Source organism: Trichosurus vulpecula, chromosome 5 (genome assembly GCF_011100635.1).
Source record: "Trichosurus vulpecula isolate mTriVul1 chromosome 5, mTriVul1.pri, whole genome shotgun sequence".
NCBI lineage: Eukaryota > Metazoa > Chordata > Mammalia > Diprotodontia > Phalangeridae > Trichosurus > Trichosurus vulpecula.
Window position 1 is genome coordinate 190,158,012 of NC_050577.1, and position 16,415 is coordinate 190,174,426.

At 40.7% G+C, this 16,415-nt stretch overlaps 1 protein-coding gene across 1 annotated transcript; it reads left to right on the forward strand.

Moving 5' to 3' along the window:
- The first annotated feature begins 1,539 nt into the window (after positions 1-1,539).
- LOC118851142 (inorganic pyrophosphatase-like) lies at positions 1,540-8,596 on the forward strand. Its single transcript, XM_036760671.1, is given in 4 exon segments — positions 1,540-1,574; positions 7,529-7,748; positions 7,786-8,417; positions 8,419-8,596. Coding segments are annotated over 4 exon segments (1,065 nt in total).
- Positions 8,597-16,415: the final 7,819 nt, after the last annotated feature.

Here is a 16,415-nt window from a genome sequence, read left to right on the forward strand (position 1 = left end):
ATTGAAGGCAAAAAAAGAGGATGGCAGAGGATGAGATGGATAAATACTGTCATAGAAAGAGCAAACATGAACTTAAACAGACTTAGAAAGACAGTGGAAGACAGAAAGACATGGAGTGCTGTGGTCTATGGTATCATAAAGAGTTGGACACAACTGAACAACTGAAAAACCACCTCTGTCTGTACAAAAAGACAAGTAACAGTAATGCGAATGGGAAGAGAATTTCAGTTCAATTCAATAAACATTTATTAAGCACCTACTATGTGCCAGGCACTGTGCAAAGAGCTGGGAATACAAAAAGAGGCAGAAGATGGTCCCTGATCTCAAGAAGCCTACAATCTAATGAGGGAGATAACGTACAAACACATATATACAAGGAAAGTTGTATACAGGACAAATAGGAAATAATTAACAAAGGGAAGGCACTGAAATTAAGAGGCATTGTGAATGGCTTCCTGAGATTTTAGTTGGGACTTAAAGGAAGTCAGGGAGGTCAGTAGTTGGAGCAGAGGAGGGAGAACATTCCAGGCATGAGGGACAGCTAGAGAGAATGCTCAGAGTGGAGAAATGAAGTATCTTGTTCATGGAACAGCCAGGAAGCCAGTATTACTGGATCAAAGAGTATGTGTTGGGAAGTAATGTGTAAGAAGTCTGGAAAGGGAGGAAGGGACTAGCAATAGGTTATGAAGGGCTTTGGACACCAAACTGAACATTTTATATTTGGTCCTGGAGCAATAGGGAGGCACTGGAGTTTATTGAGTAGGGCACTGACATGTCAGACTTGGATTTTAAGAAAATCACTTTAGTGGCTGAGTGGAGAATGGATTGGAGGGGGAGAGACATAAGGCAGGCTATTGCAGTATTCAAGGCATGTGGTGATGAAGGCCTGCACTAGAGTGGCTGCAGTGTCAGAGGAGGGGGTGGCGCATATTTGAGAGATGCTGCAAAGGTGAAATTATAAACCCTGGCAAGAGCTTGAATATGAGGGGTGAGAGATAGTGAAGAATCAGAATGAGTCCTAGGTTGTGAGCCTGAGGTACTAGAAGGATGGGAAGGTAGGAGGTAGAGAATGGGAAAGATACTGAACTCTGTTTTGGACGTATTGACCCTAAAATGTCTACTGGACATCTGATTTTAGATATCTGAAAGGCAGTTGGAAATATGAAATTGGAGGTCAGCAGAAAGATTGGGTCAAGAAAGGTAGATTTGAGAATCATCGGCATAAAGATGGTCATTAAATCAACAAAAGCTGTTGAGATCACCAGGTGAAGTCATGTAGAGGGAGAAGTGAAGAGGATCAAGGATAGAACCCTGTGGGACACCTATGGCTAGAGGGTGTGGTCTGGAAGAGGATCTAGCCAAGGAGAGAGAGGAAGAGTGACTAGAGAGGTAGGAGGAAAACCAGGAGAGAAGGGTGTCCTGAAAACCTAGAGAAAAGAGAGTATCAAGGAGGAGAGAGTGAGCAGCAGCGTCAAAGGCTGCAGAGAAGTCAAAAAGAATGAAGGTTGAGAAAAGACCATCACATTTGGTATCTAAGAGATGGTTAGTGACTATGGAGTTGTTTCAGTGGAATGGTAAGGTGAGAAGCCAGAGGAAGTAAAGTGGACAGATTTCATAACTAATCCCCAAATAAAATATAAAGTAGAAATTAGAGGAGCAGATTCGGGGCAGCCACCCAGACAAACTCTCCCAACATTCCTCCCCAAATATCTTTAAAATAACACTTCAAATCAAGGCAGAGCAGCAGAACCAAAAAAAGGTTAGTATGAGACATTGTCCTAGCCTAAGAAAACCTAAGAGATCAACAGGACAAGTCTGTGACATTCAGTGGAGGCCTGTCTGGAGCCCATGACAGCACTAGCAGCTTCGGGAGCTCTAAGCCCAGAGAAGATAAGGGAAGCTTTAGTTTTCTGACAAGTGGTTGGAAAGAGATTACAGTAGACCCTTAGCTGTCACTGGGCACAGTTGGCACTGGCTGGCTATTTTCTTGCCCATACATAATTCTGGGTTGCAGTTCCAGGGTGGAGAAGAGTGCTGGGGCCCAGTCCAAAGGGAGCAAAACCCCTGCTTGCTGTTCTGAGGCAAAGAGAGAGCTAATACTTGTGTCTGCAGGAGACCAGGAACCCTTCCTGGGTAATGTTGATGTGGTCAGGAGTAGGGGTTAAGGGACCCCTCAAGGAATGAAGTACAGGAGTGAGTCGCCTGGAATGAATTCACAGGCTTAAGTATTCTTTAAGTCAAGTTGGCAAAGGTTTATTGTAATGCCAATATAGACGGCAGAGCTCCTTAGGGAACTTGCAACCTAACAGGAATGATGCTAAAGCTTATGTGGGAAAAACAGTGGATTATCTGACAGATATGCTAATTAGGTGATAACATACAACCTTGGTCACAGTCGTCATTCACTACTGAAAACCAGGGGAAAGGGTATCTAAAGGGTGCATCTTTGGTCTGTTATGTCTGTAGCAAGATAACTTTGGGAGTTGATGGCTATAGCTTGACCTCTGGATTCTATACAATAACTGTGGGAATCAATGCACGATAATTCTGTGGGCACAAGATAGCCCTGTTTTTACAAGGAATATTCTACAGAGAGGTCAGCTTGTTCTTGTAATGGGGAAAGATAGTTTGTCTTACTGGGGCCCACTCATGGGTAATTTCAGGGAAAGGTAGTTTGTCTTACTGGGGCCCACTCATGAGTAATTGCTAGGCATGGTGTCTGTGGGCTGGGAAGAAAACTGCCAGGGATAGTGTTTTGAGGCTAGGGAGAAGTGTGATCTTGGAATTGGGGTCCAAGTATAAGCACCCAAGCACCCATTATTGCGGCAAATAAAATCCCATGAGACAAAGTTTCTGGGTATTAAAAATCATTTTATTAATTAGGCTGATACAGCGAAAGAGCTCAGACACTAGCATCAAAAAAATCTGAGATCTAGTTTCCAATCCTCCCTCTAATATTTACTGCCAACTGGGCAACAGGACAATCAACCTCCCTGGGCCTCCGTTTCATCAATTATAAAATGAAATGGTTGGACTAGATTGCTTCTGAAGAACTTCCCAGTTATATATTTATGGTCCTAATAACTCATTTTTCCTCACCCCGCACCTCTAAAAAGTTGACAAGCCTTGTTGATTCTGCCTCCATAGAATCTGTTGTATCTATTCCCTTCTCTCTACTTACTACATCACAATCAGTACAGCTGAAGTTTTATCACCTCCTGTCTGAACGATGACGATGGTCACCTGAGTGGTTGCCTAACTTCCAGGCACTCTCTGAAGACTGCTAATTTGGGATTTGTCTGGGAACCGTGATGGATGGACTCCTTGGGACTTTTTAATATGGTATTTCATACACTGGAGGAGGCACTTGGAGTTTCAATGCTTGAGTCTCCACAGGATTAAGACCTTTGGAGAGTTGGGAAATTTACAAATGTGCCAAATGTAGCCCAGTTGATTTACTAAAGCTGGGGGAAACAGGAGGGAACAGGATAAATTAGTTTAAAAGAAGAGACCACTTTGACATTGGTTCCACATCTATGATCTGTAACTTTCTTGATGGAAATTCCAATGAGGGGAACATGAAGGGTGCTGGTAGAGTGGGGTCCTGATTGAACAGGGCCTCTAGAGCACATGAACTGTCCTAGAGAAACCTGAGACTTGAATTGATTCTTCTGCTTCGTGCGTCTTTACGTGAGAGTAGGTGAACAAAAAGCAACCCTTTGGTTACCATTCCTAGCCTTGGAAACAGCCTTTTGAGTGTGTGAGATCAAGAACTCTTGGCTTCCTCTCCTGGAGCTGACAGGCAACAGAAATTTTTTACGTCCAAGAGCATAACTACCAACAGGAGGTCTCCATCTCTGTCTCCTTCTGCTTGTACATTCCTCAAGCAGAAGGTGGCTCCATTCCCTGCTATGGACTTGGCAGGCCCCAATTATATATCAGAGATCATGTTGGTCTCAGACTTCTTGTGCAAGGTCCCCTGACACCCGCAGATTGCCTGGGTATCGGTCTGGCCCTGTCTACCTGCTGAAGGTCTGAGAGGAACACTGGTTTCAGAGTTCTTTTTTTTTTTTTGAGGAGGGAAAGGCAGGGTAATTGGGGTTAAGTGACTTGCCCAAGGTCACACAGCTAGTAAGTGTGTTAACCGTCTGAGGCTGGATTTGAACTCAGGTCTGGCTGATTCCAGGGCTGGTGCTCTATTCACTGCGCCACCTAGCTGCCCCCTGGTTTCAGGGTTCTTGGAGAGAATCAAGCCTTGTTTCCCTGTACAGTGACTTACTGGAGCTTGCTCTGTCCCCCTGTACTGTTCCAAATGCCCCAATGTTCTAAAGTCCTGCTAGTTTCAGGTCCCATTCAGTTGGCTTGGGTGCGCTTCCAGTTAGAACACCCACAGGTTTCTAGCCATCTTCCTGTCTAGTCCTGAACTGGATAAAGAACTTTCTGATGTTTGATTTTTTTGAGTGTCCTTGATCGCTGATTCACATGGTACCCTCTTAGATCTTTGCTGAGGTGTTTGTGGGAAAACCAAGTTCCTCTAAACATTTTGATGTCATCATCCTAACTGGAAGCCCAGAAGGTTGTTTTTTTTTTGTTTGTTTGTTTTTTGCTTAAAGCTAGCCAAAATATTTAATTATAAACCCACATAAAATTACTTTATAGTTTTCCTCTCAAGACTTTCTCTCACTCTCATAATACCTGAACTTTGTTATCATAGTAATAACCAAGCCCTGGAGAAATTAATCCTTTTATACCCAGAATGCCCATCCTGGGACCCCATTGTCTTAAGTGGTAGTTACCTCTGTCTGCCTACTACATTAAAACCTGAGATGTAGATATGCTTTACTTGACTCCCCAGACTCCTCCTTACTGACTACAATGCCCCAAAACCAAGCCTCGGAAGGACTTCATCCTCTTTCCCAGAACTCCCACCCTTAGGCCCAACTGTTTTGACTTGTGGTTGAATCAGCTTTCCACTACATTTAGCTTAGGGTTAGAGCTACTCCCAGAACTTCGCCAGTGTGGGTAGCATGTATTCTCCCTTCTTCTCGATTTTCTAATTCAGTAAACATAAATGATCAAATCAATCGTCATTGCTTCTGTAAAAGGTGTGTTAATATATTTCCCTATTCCCCTGACAATCCTTGTAACTTTCTGTACCAAAATATTTCTCCTTTTCTACCCTTGAGATGTATTCGCTGTTGTTCACTTGTTTCAGTTGTGTTTAACTCCTCATGACCCTATTTGAGGTTTTCTTGGCAAAGATACTGGAGTGGTTTGCCATTTCCTTCTCTAGATCATTTAGCAGATAAAGAAACTGAGGCAAATAGGGTTAAATAACTTGCCCAGGGTCACACAGCTAGTAAGTATCTGAGGCTGGATTCAAACTCAAATCTTCCTGACTCCAGTCCCAGCAGAGAGCCACCTAGCTCCCTCTGGGGTGTAATATCTCCCCCTATTAGAATGTAAGCTCCTGAGAGCAGAACCTGTCTTTACTTTTGCATTTGTACCACCAGTGCCTAGCAAAGTGTCACATAGTAAGTGCTTCACATTTTCATTCATTTGTTTGTTCATTTGTCAGCAAGCACAAGAGAGCTACGCTGCTCTGGAGACTCGGGAGACTAATAAAATCCCAAGTTGTTGACTTACTTGCTGATTTTTCACAGCAAAAAAAAGCTATTCCAAAATTCTTTTGGCTCATAACAACTACTGTGGGCTGTGCCATTTGAACCAGAAGGATGATGACTTGATTTGCATGTTTTACACAATTGAAAGATTGTTAAGTACATTTCTGGGGGAAAAATACATGGAATTGTTTACACTCAGTGTTGTCTTTTACTGACTGCTGGAATTTTCTTGGTTTAAAATTTCTTGGTTGCCATTCGGGAGAGCAATTTGGAATTATGCCCCAAAGGCTATAAAACTGCATAACCTTTGACCCAGCAATACCACTTTAGGTTTGTATCGCAAAGAGATCATAAAAAGCAGGTAAAGGACGCACATGTACAAAAGTATTTATAGCAGCTCTTTTTGTGTTGGCAAAGAATTGGAAATTGAGGAGCTGTCCATCAATTGGGGAATGGCTAAACATGTTGTGGAATATGAATGTAATGGAATACTATTTGTGCTATAAGAAATGATGAGCAGGTGGACTTCAGAAAAATCTAGAAAGATCTATATGTACTGATGCTGAGTAAGGGAATCAGAATCAGGAGAACATTGTACACAATAACAGTCACATTGTGCGATGACTAACTTTGACAGACTTAGCTCTTCTCAACATGTAAGGCTCTAAGACAGCTCCAAAAGACTCATGATGGAAAATGCTGTCTACATCCAGAGAAAGAACTTTGGAGTCTGAATACAGATGGGAGCATACTATTTGCTCTCCTTTTCTTTTGTTGTTTTGTTTTGTTTCTTCTTTCTTGTGATTCCTCCCATTAGTTCTAATTCTTCTTTACATTATGACTAATGTGAAAATATGTTTAATATGAATGTGTAAGTAGAGATGATATCAGATTGCATGCAGTCTTGGGGAGGGGGGAGGAAAGAGAGGGGGAGAAAATTTAAAACTCAAAATCTTATGAAAGTGAATGTTGAAAACTAAAAATAAATAAATTAATTATTAAAAAATAAAAGAAAAATTCTTGGTCACTTACTTCTTATCTGGAATTATCTCTTTTGTTTTAGACATAATGAAAATAACTTGAGTACTGTCACAAGAGGACTCCAAAAAAGAAGGAACAAGTGAGGTCTCTTAGTGGGCTTCAAGATGATTATTTGATGATATCTATATGATGTTAAATATAAGTGTGTTTCACTAATATAACTATGTGGTGATAGAAAAACAAAACTTATGATCCTTTGCTCCAAAGTATGGTGTATATAGTTCTTTTTTATGCTAGTCCCAAAAGAAATGGAGTATTTCTTTAAACATGTGACTCCTATACATCACAGACATATGAAAACATGTTTAAGCAAGATTAACTAAGAAGCATGGCAGCTCCCCTAATGGTTACATCTTAGTGCAGATATACCAAATACACAGTCCATAGCCACATGCAGGCCACAACACTCCTGAGTATGGAACTAGATTAAAATGTAATTGGAAAATACTTAAAAAAAAATAAAAAATAATAGAACATAGATAATGTTAATATATGGTTTTCTAAGTCAGCATACTGTCTACTGGGATCTGCGTGTATGATTTAGCAGCGCCTATTTGTATTTCAGTTTGACACTACTGTCTTAGGGGAAAGCGGCCTGAAGTTGGAGTCAGAAGAACTGGATTTGAGTCTAATAGAAAGATTTGCTATTTGATATTTGGCAAATCACTTAACCTTAATGGATCTATTCCTCATATGTAAAATGAGAGTTGAACTAGAGAGTCTCTGAGATCCTTTCTTGTTTTAAACCCAAATGATGCTTAAATCAGTCATTCTTAGAGTGTGGTCGAGAACCAAGGGTAAGCTACAAGGTTCTGCAGAATTCTACAGACTGATTTCATGAAATAGTCATTTAAAAATATTAGCTATGGGGGGAGGTGCTCGTCGCCCTGGGGAATACTGAGGCCCGGCCCTCCGCTGCCCCGGCCGCCTCTGGGGCGAGGGGGGCTTGACAGATGGGGAACTGAGGCCAACAGAGGACGAGGAAGGTCCCGCCAGCCCCGAGCGGCCAAGCTCATCGCAGACGGAGGGGCCCGAGGGGTCGGGGGTCTGGTCCAGGCTCAGATGGTCCCAGCAAGGGCCAAGGTCTGGGGACTTGCGGGGAGGGCCGGCCCAGGACTAGCCCACAAGTGGTCCTAGAAATGAAAATGCAAATGGCGAATACATATCGCCATTTCACGACATCCTAATTTACGCAGACAAGAATGTGTTCCACATGGTCGTGGAAGTACCTCGATGGACAAATGCAAATGCAAAGATGGAGATCGCAACAAAGGATCCTCCAAACCCGATTAAGCAAAACGTCAAAAAGGGAAAACTCCGCTACATTGCCAACGTAGTACCTCACAAAGGCAACATCTGGAAGTACCGGGCCATCCCACAGGAAGATCCAGGGCATAAACATCAGCATACCGGCTGCTGCTGGGACAACGACTCGATTGATGCCTGCGAGATCGGGAGCAAGATATGCTCGAGACGAGAAGAGATCAAAGTGAAAGTTCTGGGCATATTAGCGATGATTGATGAAGGAGAAACCGATTGGAAGGTCATTGCAATCAACGTGGATGATCCCGATGCTCCTAGCTATGACGATATTAGCGATGTCAGAAAGCTGAAACCTGGTTATCTAGAAGCCACTGTGGAATGGTTTAGAAAGTACAAGGTGCCTGATGGGAAACCAGAAAATGAGTTTGCTTTCAATGCAGAATTTAAAGATAACGACTTTGCCACTGACATCATTAAAAGCACTCATGATGGAGAAGAAAACGGACGGAGGAGGAATCAACTGCATGACCATGACCGTAGAGGACAGTCCCTTCAAATGCAGCATGGAATCTGTCAAAGGCATTGCAGATACTCTGCCACCACCTTGTGAATCTACCTGTGTCATTCCCACAGACGTGGACAAGTCGTTTTATTACCAGAGCAACTAATGGCCCTTCAGGAAAACTAGCCAGCATTGCTGCCTTCCTTTGGTCAGGAAATCCTAGATTCCAAAGTCGTAGCTTTGAAGAGGCAGCTTTTTGAAGCCAAATTCCATGTTAACTAGTTGTGTCTATCCAGAATGTTCCATCCTCCCACAAGTAGCTTCTCCCTATCCCTGCCTGCATAACAACCCAATGCATCCCCAGGGCCGGGCTGGAGATAATTCGAAAGCCCTTTGTGGAGAGCTAGATGTGCAGAAGCAAGCATGCTTTGGGTGTATGTGTTTACCACATGGTAGGAAATAAAATTATTTTGCTGGAAAAAAAATATTAGCTATATTTTGTTCATGGAATGAAAATATAAATATACATATATATAGATACTCATAAAACACCTTTGTCTATTCACACTTTTATCTTTTAACCTTTCCCTATGCCTTGTCATCCTTTCCCAATCTCAAGCCTAGCTACTTTATGCCATTTCCTATTATATTTTGCCAAATCCCAACCCTGGATTACTCCTACCACACTGTTTGTTACAAATTTATCTTATCGTATCTCAACTGAGACATCATTGAAACAAGAAAATCCTTCTACTCCTAATTGATTCATTATCCCATTCTCCATAGTGGCCATTCCACATGTCCCAGAGCACCCCCTCCACGTACCATTTCTGCTTGGAATCTTTAACACATCATCAGAGTAATCAAGGCCATTTGTCAAGAGCTTCCTCCTCTCCCCTCCCCCTCATCTGAGGATACTGTCTCAGATGAAGAGGTGACCCTTTTCCTTGAGAAGGTGCCAACCCTTCTGCCTATACTCTTGGTCCCACCTTCCCTCCTGTCTTTTCCAGCAGACTAACCCCACAGACATTCCTATTCTTTTATCTTCAGTTTCACCCTATCTACTGGCTCCTTACTGCTGCCTACAAACATCCTTTAAAAACTCTCACTAGCATGCCTACCATCTAACACCCTATATTTCTCTGCTAAACTCCTTGAGAAAAATTTCTAAACTAAGCATCTCCATGCCCCTTCTTGTCATTCTCTTTTAAGCCCTCTGCAATCTGGCTTCTGACCTCATCATTCAAATGAACACTCTCTCCAAAGTCACCAATGCCAAATCTCATGACTTTTTCTCAGTCTTCCTCTTTATTAAAGCCTTTGTGGCCCTTCACATTGTTAATAATCTCTCTTAGATACTCTTCTCTCCTCTCTGCTAGTTCTCCTCCTCTGTAACTCAACTCCTTCCTCAGTCTCCCTGGGCGGCTCTCTATCCATGTCAGGCCCACTAACCAAAGGTAATCCCCAAAGGCTTTGTCCTACGTCCTCTGAGATTCACCTTCTATGTTACCTCATGTCAGCTTCCATAGTTTTGATTCTCATCTCTCTGCAGATGACTCCCAGAGTGTATATATATACATATATATATATATATATGTATACACACACATATGTGTGTGTGTGTGTGTGTGTGTGTGTATACATCCTGAGCTTCAATCCAACATCAACTACCTTTTGCACATCTTGAACTGAATATCACACAGGCACCTGAAACACAACACATCTAAAATAGAACTCATTATTTTCCCCTTAATCAGAATTTCCCCACTACCGTTCAGGGCATCACTATTTTCCTAGTCACCCAGGTATTTTACTTACCTTTACCCATCCCTATTCACCCCAAATATACAATCTTCTTGTGTCTATGTAGCTTCAGAACATCTCATGTACGTCCTCTTCTCACAGCCACTACCCTAATTCAGGTTCTCATCCCCAATAGCCTCCTAATTGGTTTCCCTGCCTCTAGGCTCTCTTCACTCCAATCCATCCTCCATTCAGCTACTAAAGTGATTTTCCTACAGCATAGGTCTGACCACTTTGTTTAGTTGTTTTGCAGTCGTGTCTGATTCTTCGTGACCCATTTTGGTGTTTTCTTGGCAGAAATACTGGAATGGTGAGGAAACTGAGGCAAACGGAGTAAAGTGATTTGCCCAGGGTCACACAACTATTAAGCATCTGAGGCTAGATTGGAGCTCAGAAGAAGAGTCTTCCTGACAGCAGGTTCAGTATTCTATCTGCTAGCTAACCATGTTATACAACTACAAACACAGTAATTCCCTTTTAGTTTCGGCATCAGATATAAAGCTTACTTGGCAATGATAGCTCTTCATAACCCAGTCCCTTCCTACCATGCTAGCCTGCTCATACTTTATTCCCTTACACTCATCCTATAATCCAGCTACTCTAGCTTATCTGCTGTCACTTATACAATACCCCATCTCTACCCTCTGTGCCTTTGCACTAGCTGTCCCTCATTCCTGAAGTGCTGTCTTTCCTCATCTCTACTGGTAATGTTTTCCTAGCTTCCTTCAAGTGCCAGCTCAAATTCCACCTTCTGCAAGAGGTCTTTCCTATCTCTATATATATCTTGTATATTATCTCTCCCATTTGAGTGATAACTCCTTGAGGGCAGGGATTGTCTTTACCTTTCTTTATATCCCCAGTGCATAGTTCTAGTAAGCGCTTACTAAATCATTTTTGATTGGTTGATAGTAACTCATCAAAAGCAAAATCATGTCCCTCATTCTGGTCTGGCAGGGTTCTAATGAGAAAAAAGAGTTTGTTTTTTTAATGAACCCAAACTCCTTCTCTGAATCAAAAGCCCATTTTGTAAATAGCAATATTCTAGTGTTGTATTATGAAAATCTCCCAGAAACTAAAATGTAGGGTTGCTGAAAGAGTAACATGATGAGTATTGCCAGTCTAATACTCTTTGGAACTGGGATATCTTTATGAGTTTGGGTAGGGAAGCGGAAGCTTTGAATTCCCTGGGTGGTAAAGTCTCTTCTAGTAGGGATATTCTACCTAAATAATTTACTACACTGAATTATCTCTATAATTTCACTAATTGTATAAGTCAAACTGAGTGGAATCTCAATTATTTAAAACTTTGCAGTTTCATTTTTTCCCATCCCATAATCAGCTAGAATTTAAAACCAATGAATATCTTTTTTTTTCCTTTTCCAGTTTTGCTACTAGCAGTCATACCCCTGTCATCTGATCTTGTCTCTAGCTCCTAGTGAAAAAGCACACAAGCTGACATAGTGGAACAGTGTAAACAAAAGTTGTATTATGAATTAATGTCAGGGAGGCAATTGGGCACAGTCCACTAGACTGTTCAATGGTCAATAAGCAGAAACAACGTCCAGATTGGCCTCCACCTATAGAAAGGATCTGGAAACAAGCCAGAGATGTCAGTCTTTGGGAATGCAATCAGTCTAAACAAGATGGCTCCATGGAAGTCAGCACTCTAGGATTACTGGTGACTTTTCATAAAATGGATGAGTATTAAGAAGTCAGAGGGCTTAACTCTTTCCAATCCCCTTCATTGTTTCAGACACATAGCCCAATGAAGATGAAGACAAGAGATAAAGAAAATGAGAAAAATAATTTTAAAAGCCAACATTGAAAAGAGTTAAATGGTGACTACTATTGCTTCCTAGGGAACCATGCTGACCCAAAGTCCTGGAGTCTTAGAGCCTATACTTGCCTTAAATTATAATGAGGCCTTCAATTTTACCACCTCCCCCAATCCAAATCCAAGAGACAATTTAACAACTCCCTGCATTTTGGGATTGGAGAGGATATGGAGATTTTTAGGCCTTTTCCTACCCTGTGCACTGGTCTGGACCTGTCAGTTCTGGAGTGTTAACAGGATTTTTACTGAGCGCTTCTCTAATGTGAGAATGCTCAGAGCTGCACAAAGCAGGCCTAGAGACAGGAGTGCCAGTAATCAAGTAATTTAATTAATTTCAGAGTGAGGAATGTTCTCATAGCTGAAGTAAAAGCACAGGTTATATACTTAAATCACAAGCGGGAAAGGGCAGGGGATGGTAAATTACAAGCATTTAGTGGTTTCTCATGAGAAACCCACAAATCCCACAATACAACAATTCTGGAGTCAAGTCTTTGGGGGTTGTGACCACCTCCCCTAGGGTACAGAACCAGAGTTCTAGTAACGGGAACAGGTCCTACAATCTTTAATCGGCCTCACTTAAGGTCCAGTGATTGTGAGTGTTGTCAGCGTTTTGATTAATTAGTTCAACCTGCATTGTGAGCTCTGATTCCTAAGCCAGAGAGGCAGCTCTTGAGAAAACTAAATTATTAGTATATTCATCGCACATATCATATCAAGTAATATGAAAATTATAATTCCCTTCTCAGGAGATACCACCCATGGATAAGTTCAGACAGCTGGAAAGGAGTCTACCACCACTAGAGTACACAGAATCTTGTTTCCCAACCCCTAAACCTAGCCTGACCTGGGGCCCACCACATGATAAAGACCACACACATGGTAAAGACCCAACAGAAGCTCTTGGGAACTACTTGGTGTCCTACCGATGTAGTGTGTAAGTTCTTTCTGTCTCAAGCATGAGTAGAGTGCTAACTTCCACTCTTCCTTCCCCACTCATTTGACCAAAGCTTCAATAATTCATGTTCTGCCTTACCTGAACATGAAAATAAGTCAATGACTTTTAAAACTGTAACTCAATAAAGAATTTGTGATATAAAAAACTAAACCAAAAGTTTGCAAGCAGGAATATATGTATGAGAACCTTTTAAAGGAGTTACACTATGCAACTAATTTTTAAAAACTGGAGTATTTTTGCCTTGAGAGAAGGAAGTACTCAACTAATTTTTAAGATTTTTTGATGCCCTTTACTTCAACATCACATTGATTTCCAAATATACCCTTCCTATACCCAGTGAATTTCCCTTGTAATAAAAGTTTTAAAAAGTTTAACAAAGCCAACCCGCATATCAACTACATAGTGCCAGCATGCTCAAGATTCCAAATCCATAGTTCTTCATATCCCTTTAATGAAATGAAGGGAGTACATTTTCTCTTGTCTTCTCCATGGCTAATCACAATTAAGTTTCTTTTTTGTTGCTTTTCGTTTACACCTATGTCATGATGGAGTATATTTTTCCCTAAATCCACTCACTTCATCTGGCATCAATTCATATGTCTTCCCAAGTTTCTCTGAATTCCTCATATTCATCATTTCTTAAAGCACAACAATACTCCTTTCTGTTTACATGCCACAATTTGCTGTGCCATTCCTAGTCAAGTAGCAGTCACTTTGTGCTTTGTCGCCTCAAAAGGGGCTGCAATGAATATTTTGTTATATATGGGATCGTGTTTTCCATTTTTTACCTCCTCGAACTATATGTCCAGCAGTTGGACTGCCGATTCAAAAGGGATGGATATTTTAGTCACCACTTTTTGAATAATTCCAAATTGCTTTCCAGAATGTCTGGACAAATTTACAGCTCCATCAACCCTGGGGCCTGTCCAACCCCTCCAATGTCAACAATTTCCATAGTTTGTCATCTTTGCCAGTATGCTAAATATGAGATGATCTGTTTCTCTTATTATTAGTGATTTGGGGCAATCTTTCAGATGGCTATTAATTGTTTGCCATTCTTAGTAAAACTGTTCACTTTGTCTATAGTAGAATGTCTGTTGGTCTTAAATAGATGTATTAATTCCCAGGAACAGCTAGGTAGCACACTGGATAGAGTACCAGGCTGGCAGTGAGGAAGACTCATCTTCATGAGTTCAAATCTGACCTGAGACACACTTACTAGCTGTGTGACCCTGGGCAAGTCACTTAACTCTGCTTGCCTCAGTTCATCTGTAAAATGAGATGGAGAAGGAAATGGCAAACTGGTCTAGTATCTTTGCCAAGAAAACCCCAAATGGGGTCATGAAGAGTGAGACTGAACAACAAAATTAACTCCCCTATATATTTTATAGGACACCAAATATTTAGAGATCATAGAAGCCATCTAGTCCAACCTCCTCATTTTATGAATGAATAAATTGAAGCTCAAAGAGCTAAAGTCACTTGCAGTAGGTATTAAGCCACAGAAGCAATAATTACAAGATTCTAGAAATGACCTAAGACTTCCAATTACAAAGCTAAAAATATTTTATTGAAGTTACTAGCCTTGTAGTCTAGAATCACTGCCCTAACATGGCAGCTTCAATCAGTCTACTTGGCTTCCAGGTTCAGCTTCCTATACTCTGAAGTATACTGTGAGCTTCATTGATATAAAGCATGTGTAGCAATATGTAGAACACCCACTTCCTTTGGTTGCCCAATCCTCCTACTGCCACAGTGGAGGGGGTAACCAAAATGGCAGAATTAGCTAGTAGACAGTACTTGCTGGGGTGGTTAATGGTCAATCAGTCCCCAGAGGGGTCCCAATCCTAAGTGGTATGTCCATTTGGTGATTCCATATTTAACCTGTGTCTAGCACATGTAGTAATCCCTAGCTCAAAAGAAAGGTGCCAGGGGATAAACATAAAAGATGATATTATCTAAATATCAGGATATGTATAAAGAAGTAATGTAATATTGAAGCTAACTACATACCAAATGGATTAAATTGATTCTGTATAAATTTTAATTGATCTTGTTTACAGTTAATTGACTCTATTAATAGTTAACTGATTTTATCCTATTACTGCCTAAGTCATGGTTCTTTGTCTCCAAACTTAGTGCAGAAGTTCAGACATCTTGTAATGAGTTAAGTTTGGACATCTAGCTCTCCTGCTAAACACTGTTGTATTCTTGCCTTAAGGAAATCTGTTATTCTTGGGAGATGTGAGTGGACACCAGAGAGTTTAGTCCAGTATCTGTACACCATCAAGTTAACCTTCAAGGATGTCTGATCTACCATATCTAACCTTGCAAGTAGATTGAAACAATGAACATTTCTTAGTCATGGGAGGTAAGGAAGGGATTCTTGCCAGCACCTCATTCCCAACTTCCAACCAATCGTATTGTCCCCTAAGCCTCAGGTATTTAACCAATCATGCTGTCCCCATCCCCATGATGCCATCAACCCTATAACCAATTGTATTATTGCCTCATCTACCTTGTTTTGCTCTTTGTTCTGTATTCCCCAAAAACCTGTAAAAGGGGAGCAGCCCTTCTGCTTGAATCTTTAGCATAAACTAAGGCATCAATTGACCCATTCTATTGGCTGGTAACATCTCTATTAATAAAATGTTATCTTCCTCAAAGAAAGCATACCTCAGTCTACCTTTGTTGAATTTCACTTGTGACAATACAGAATGCCTAATTATAAGGTGTCTATGTAGATAAATCTAAATAAAATATAGATATGAATTACGGAATAGGATACACATTTACAGAGATTTAGAAATCAGCTGTTGCTTCAAGGTAAGATGAAGAAAAATGAACAAATGTGTTCATCATGGCAAACAAAGATTCACTGATCATTCCTTTATCCCAAGTATTTGATGAAAAGATTTTTCTCCCAACCAAGAGATTCCCTTTATATCTTAGCTGTATTTATTTTACTTATGAAAAAGCTCCTCAATTTAATATAATAGAAATTGCCTGTTCTACATTTTGTAACTTCTTTTATCTTTTGGTTAAGAATGATCCCCCTAGACATAATTATACTCCCATTTATTTCTCTCAAATTTTGTTTTATGGTGAGATCTTTTATATTTAAGTCAAATATTCATTTGCTACTTATTATGTTACACAGTAGAAGATGCTGAATTAATCTGGTTTTCCCAAATTGCTTTTTATCTTTTTACACAGTTCTTCTCAAATAGTAGTTTATTTTCTTGGGTTTATTCTACACTGAGGTATGAAGAGTAACATTTTTTAAATCAACAAAATTGATAAACTACTTATTACTTTGACTTTTTAGAGTGACTTTTAAAGTGAAAAAAAAGCAAATTACCAAAATCAAAAATGAGAAGGATAATTTCCCAA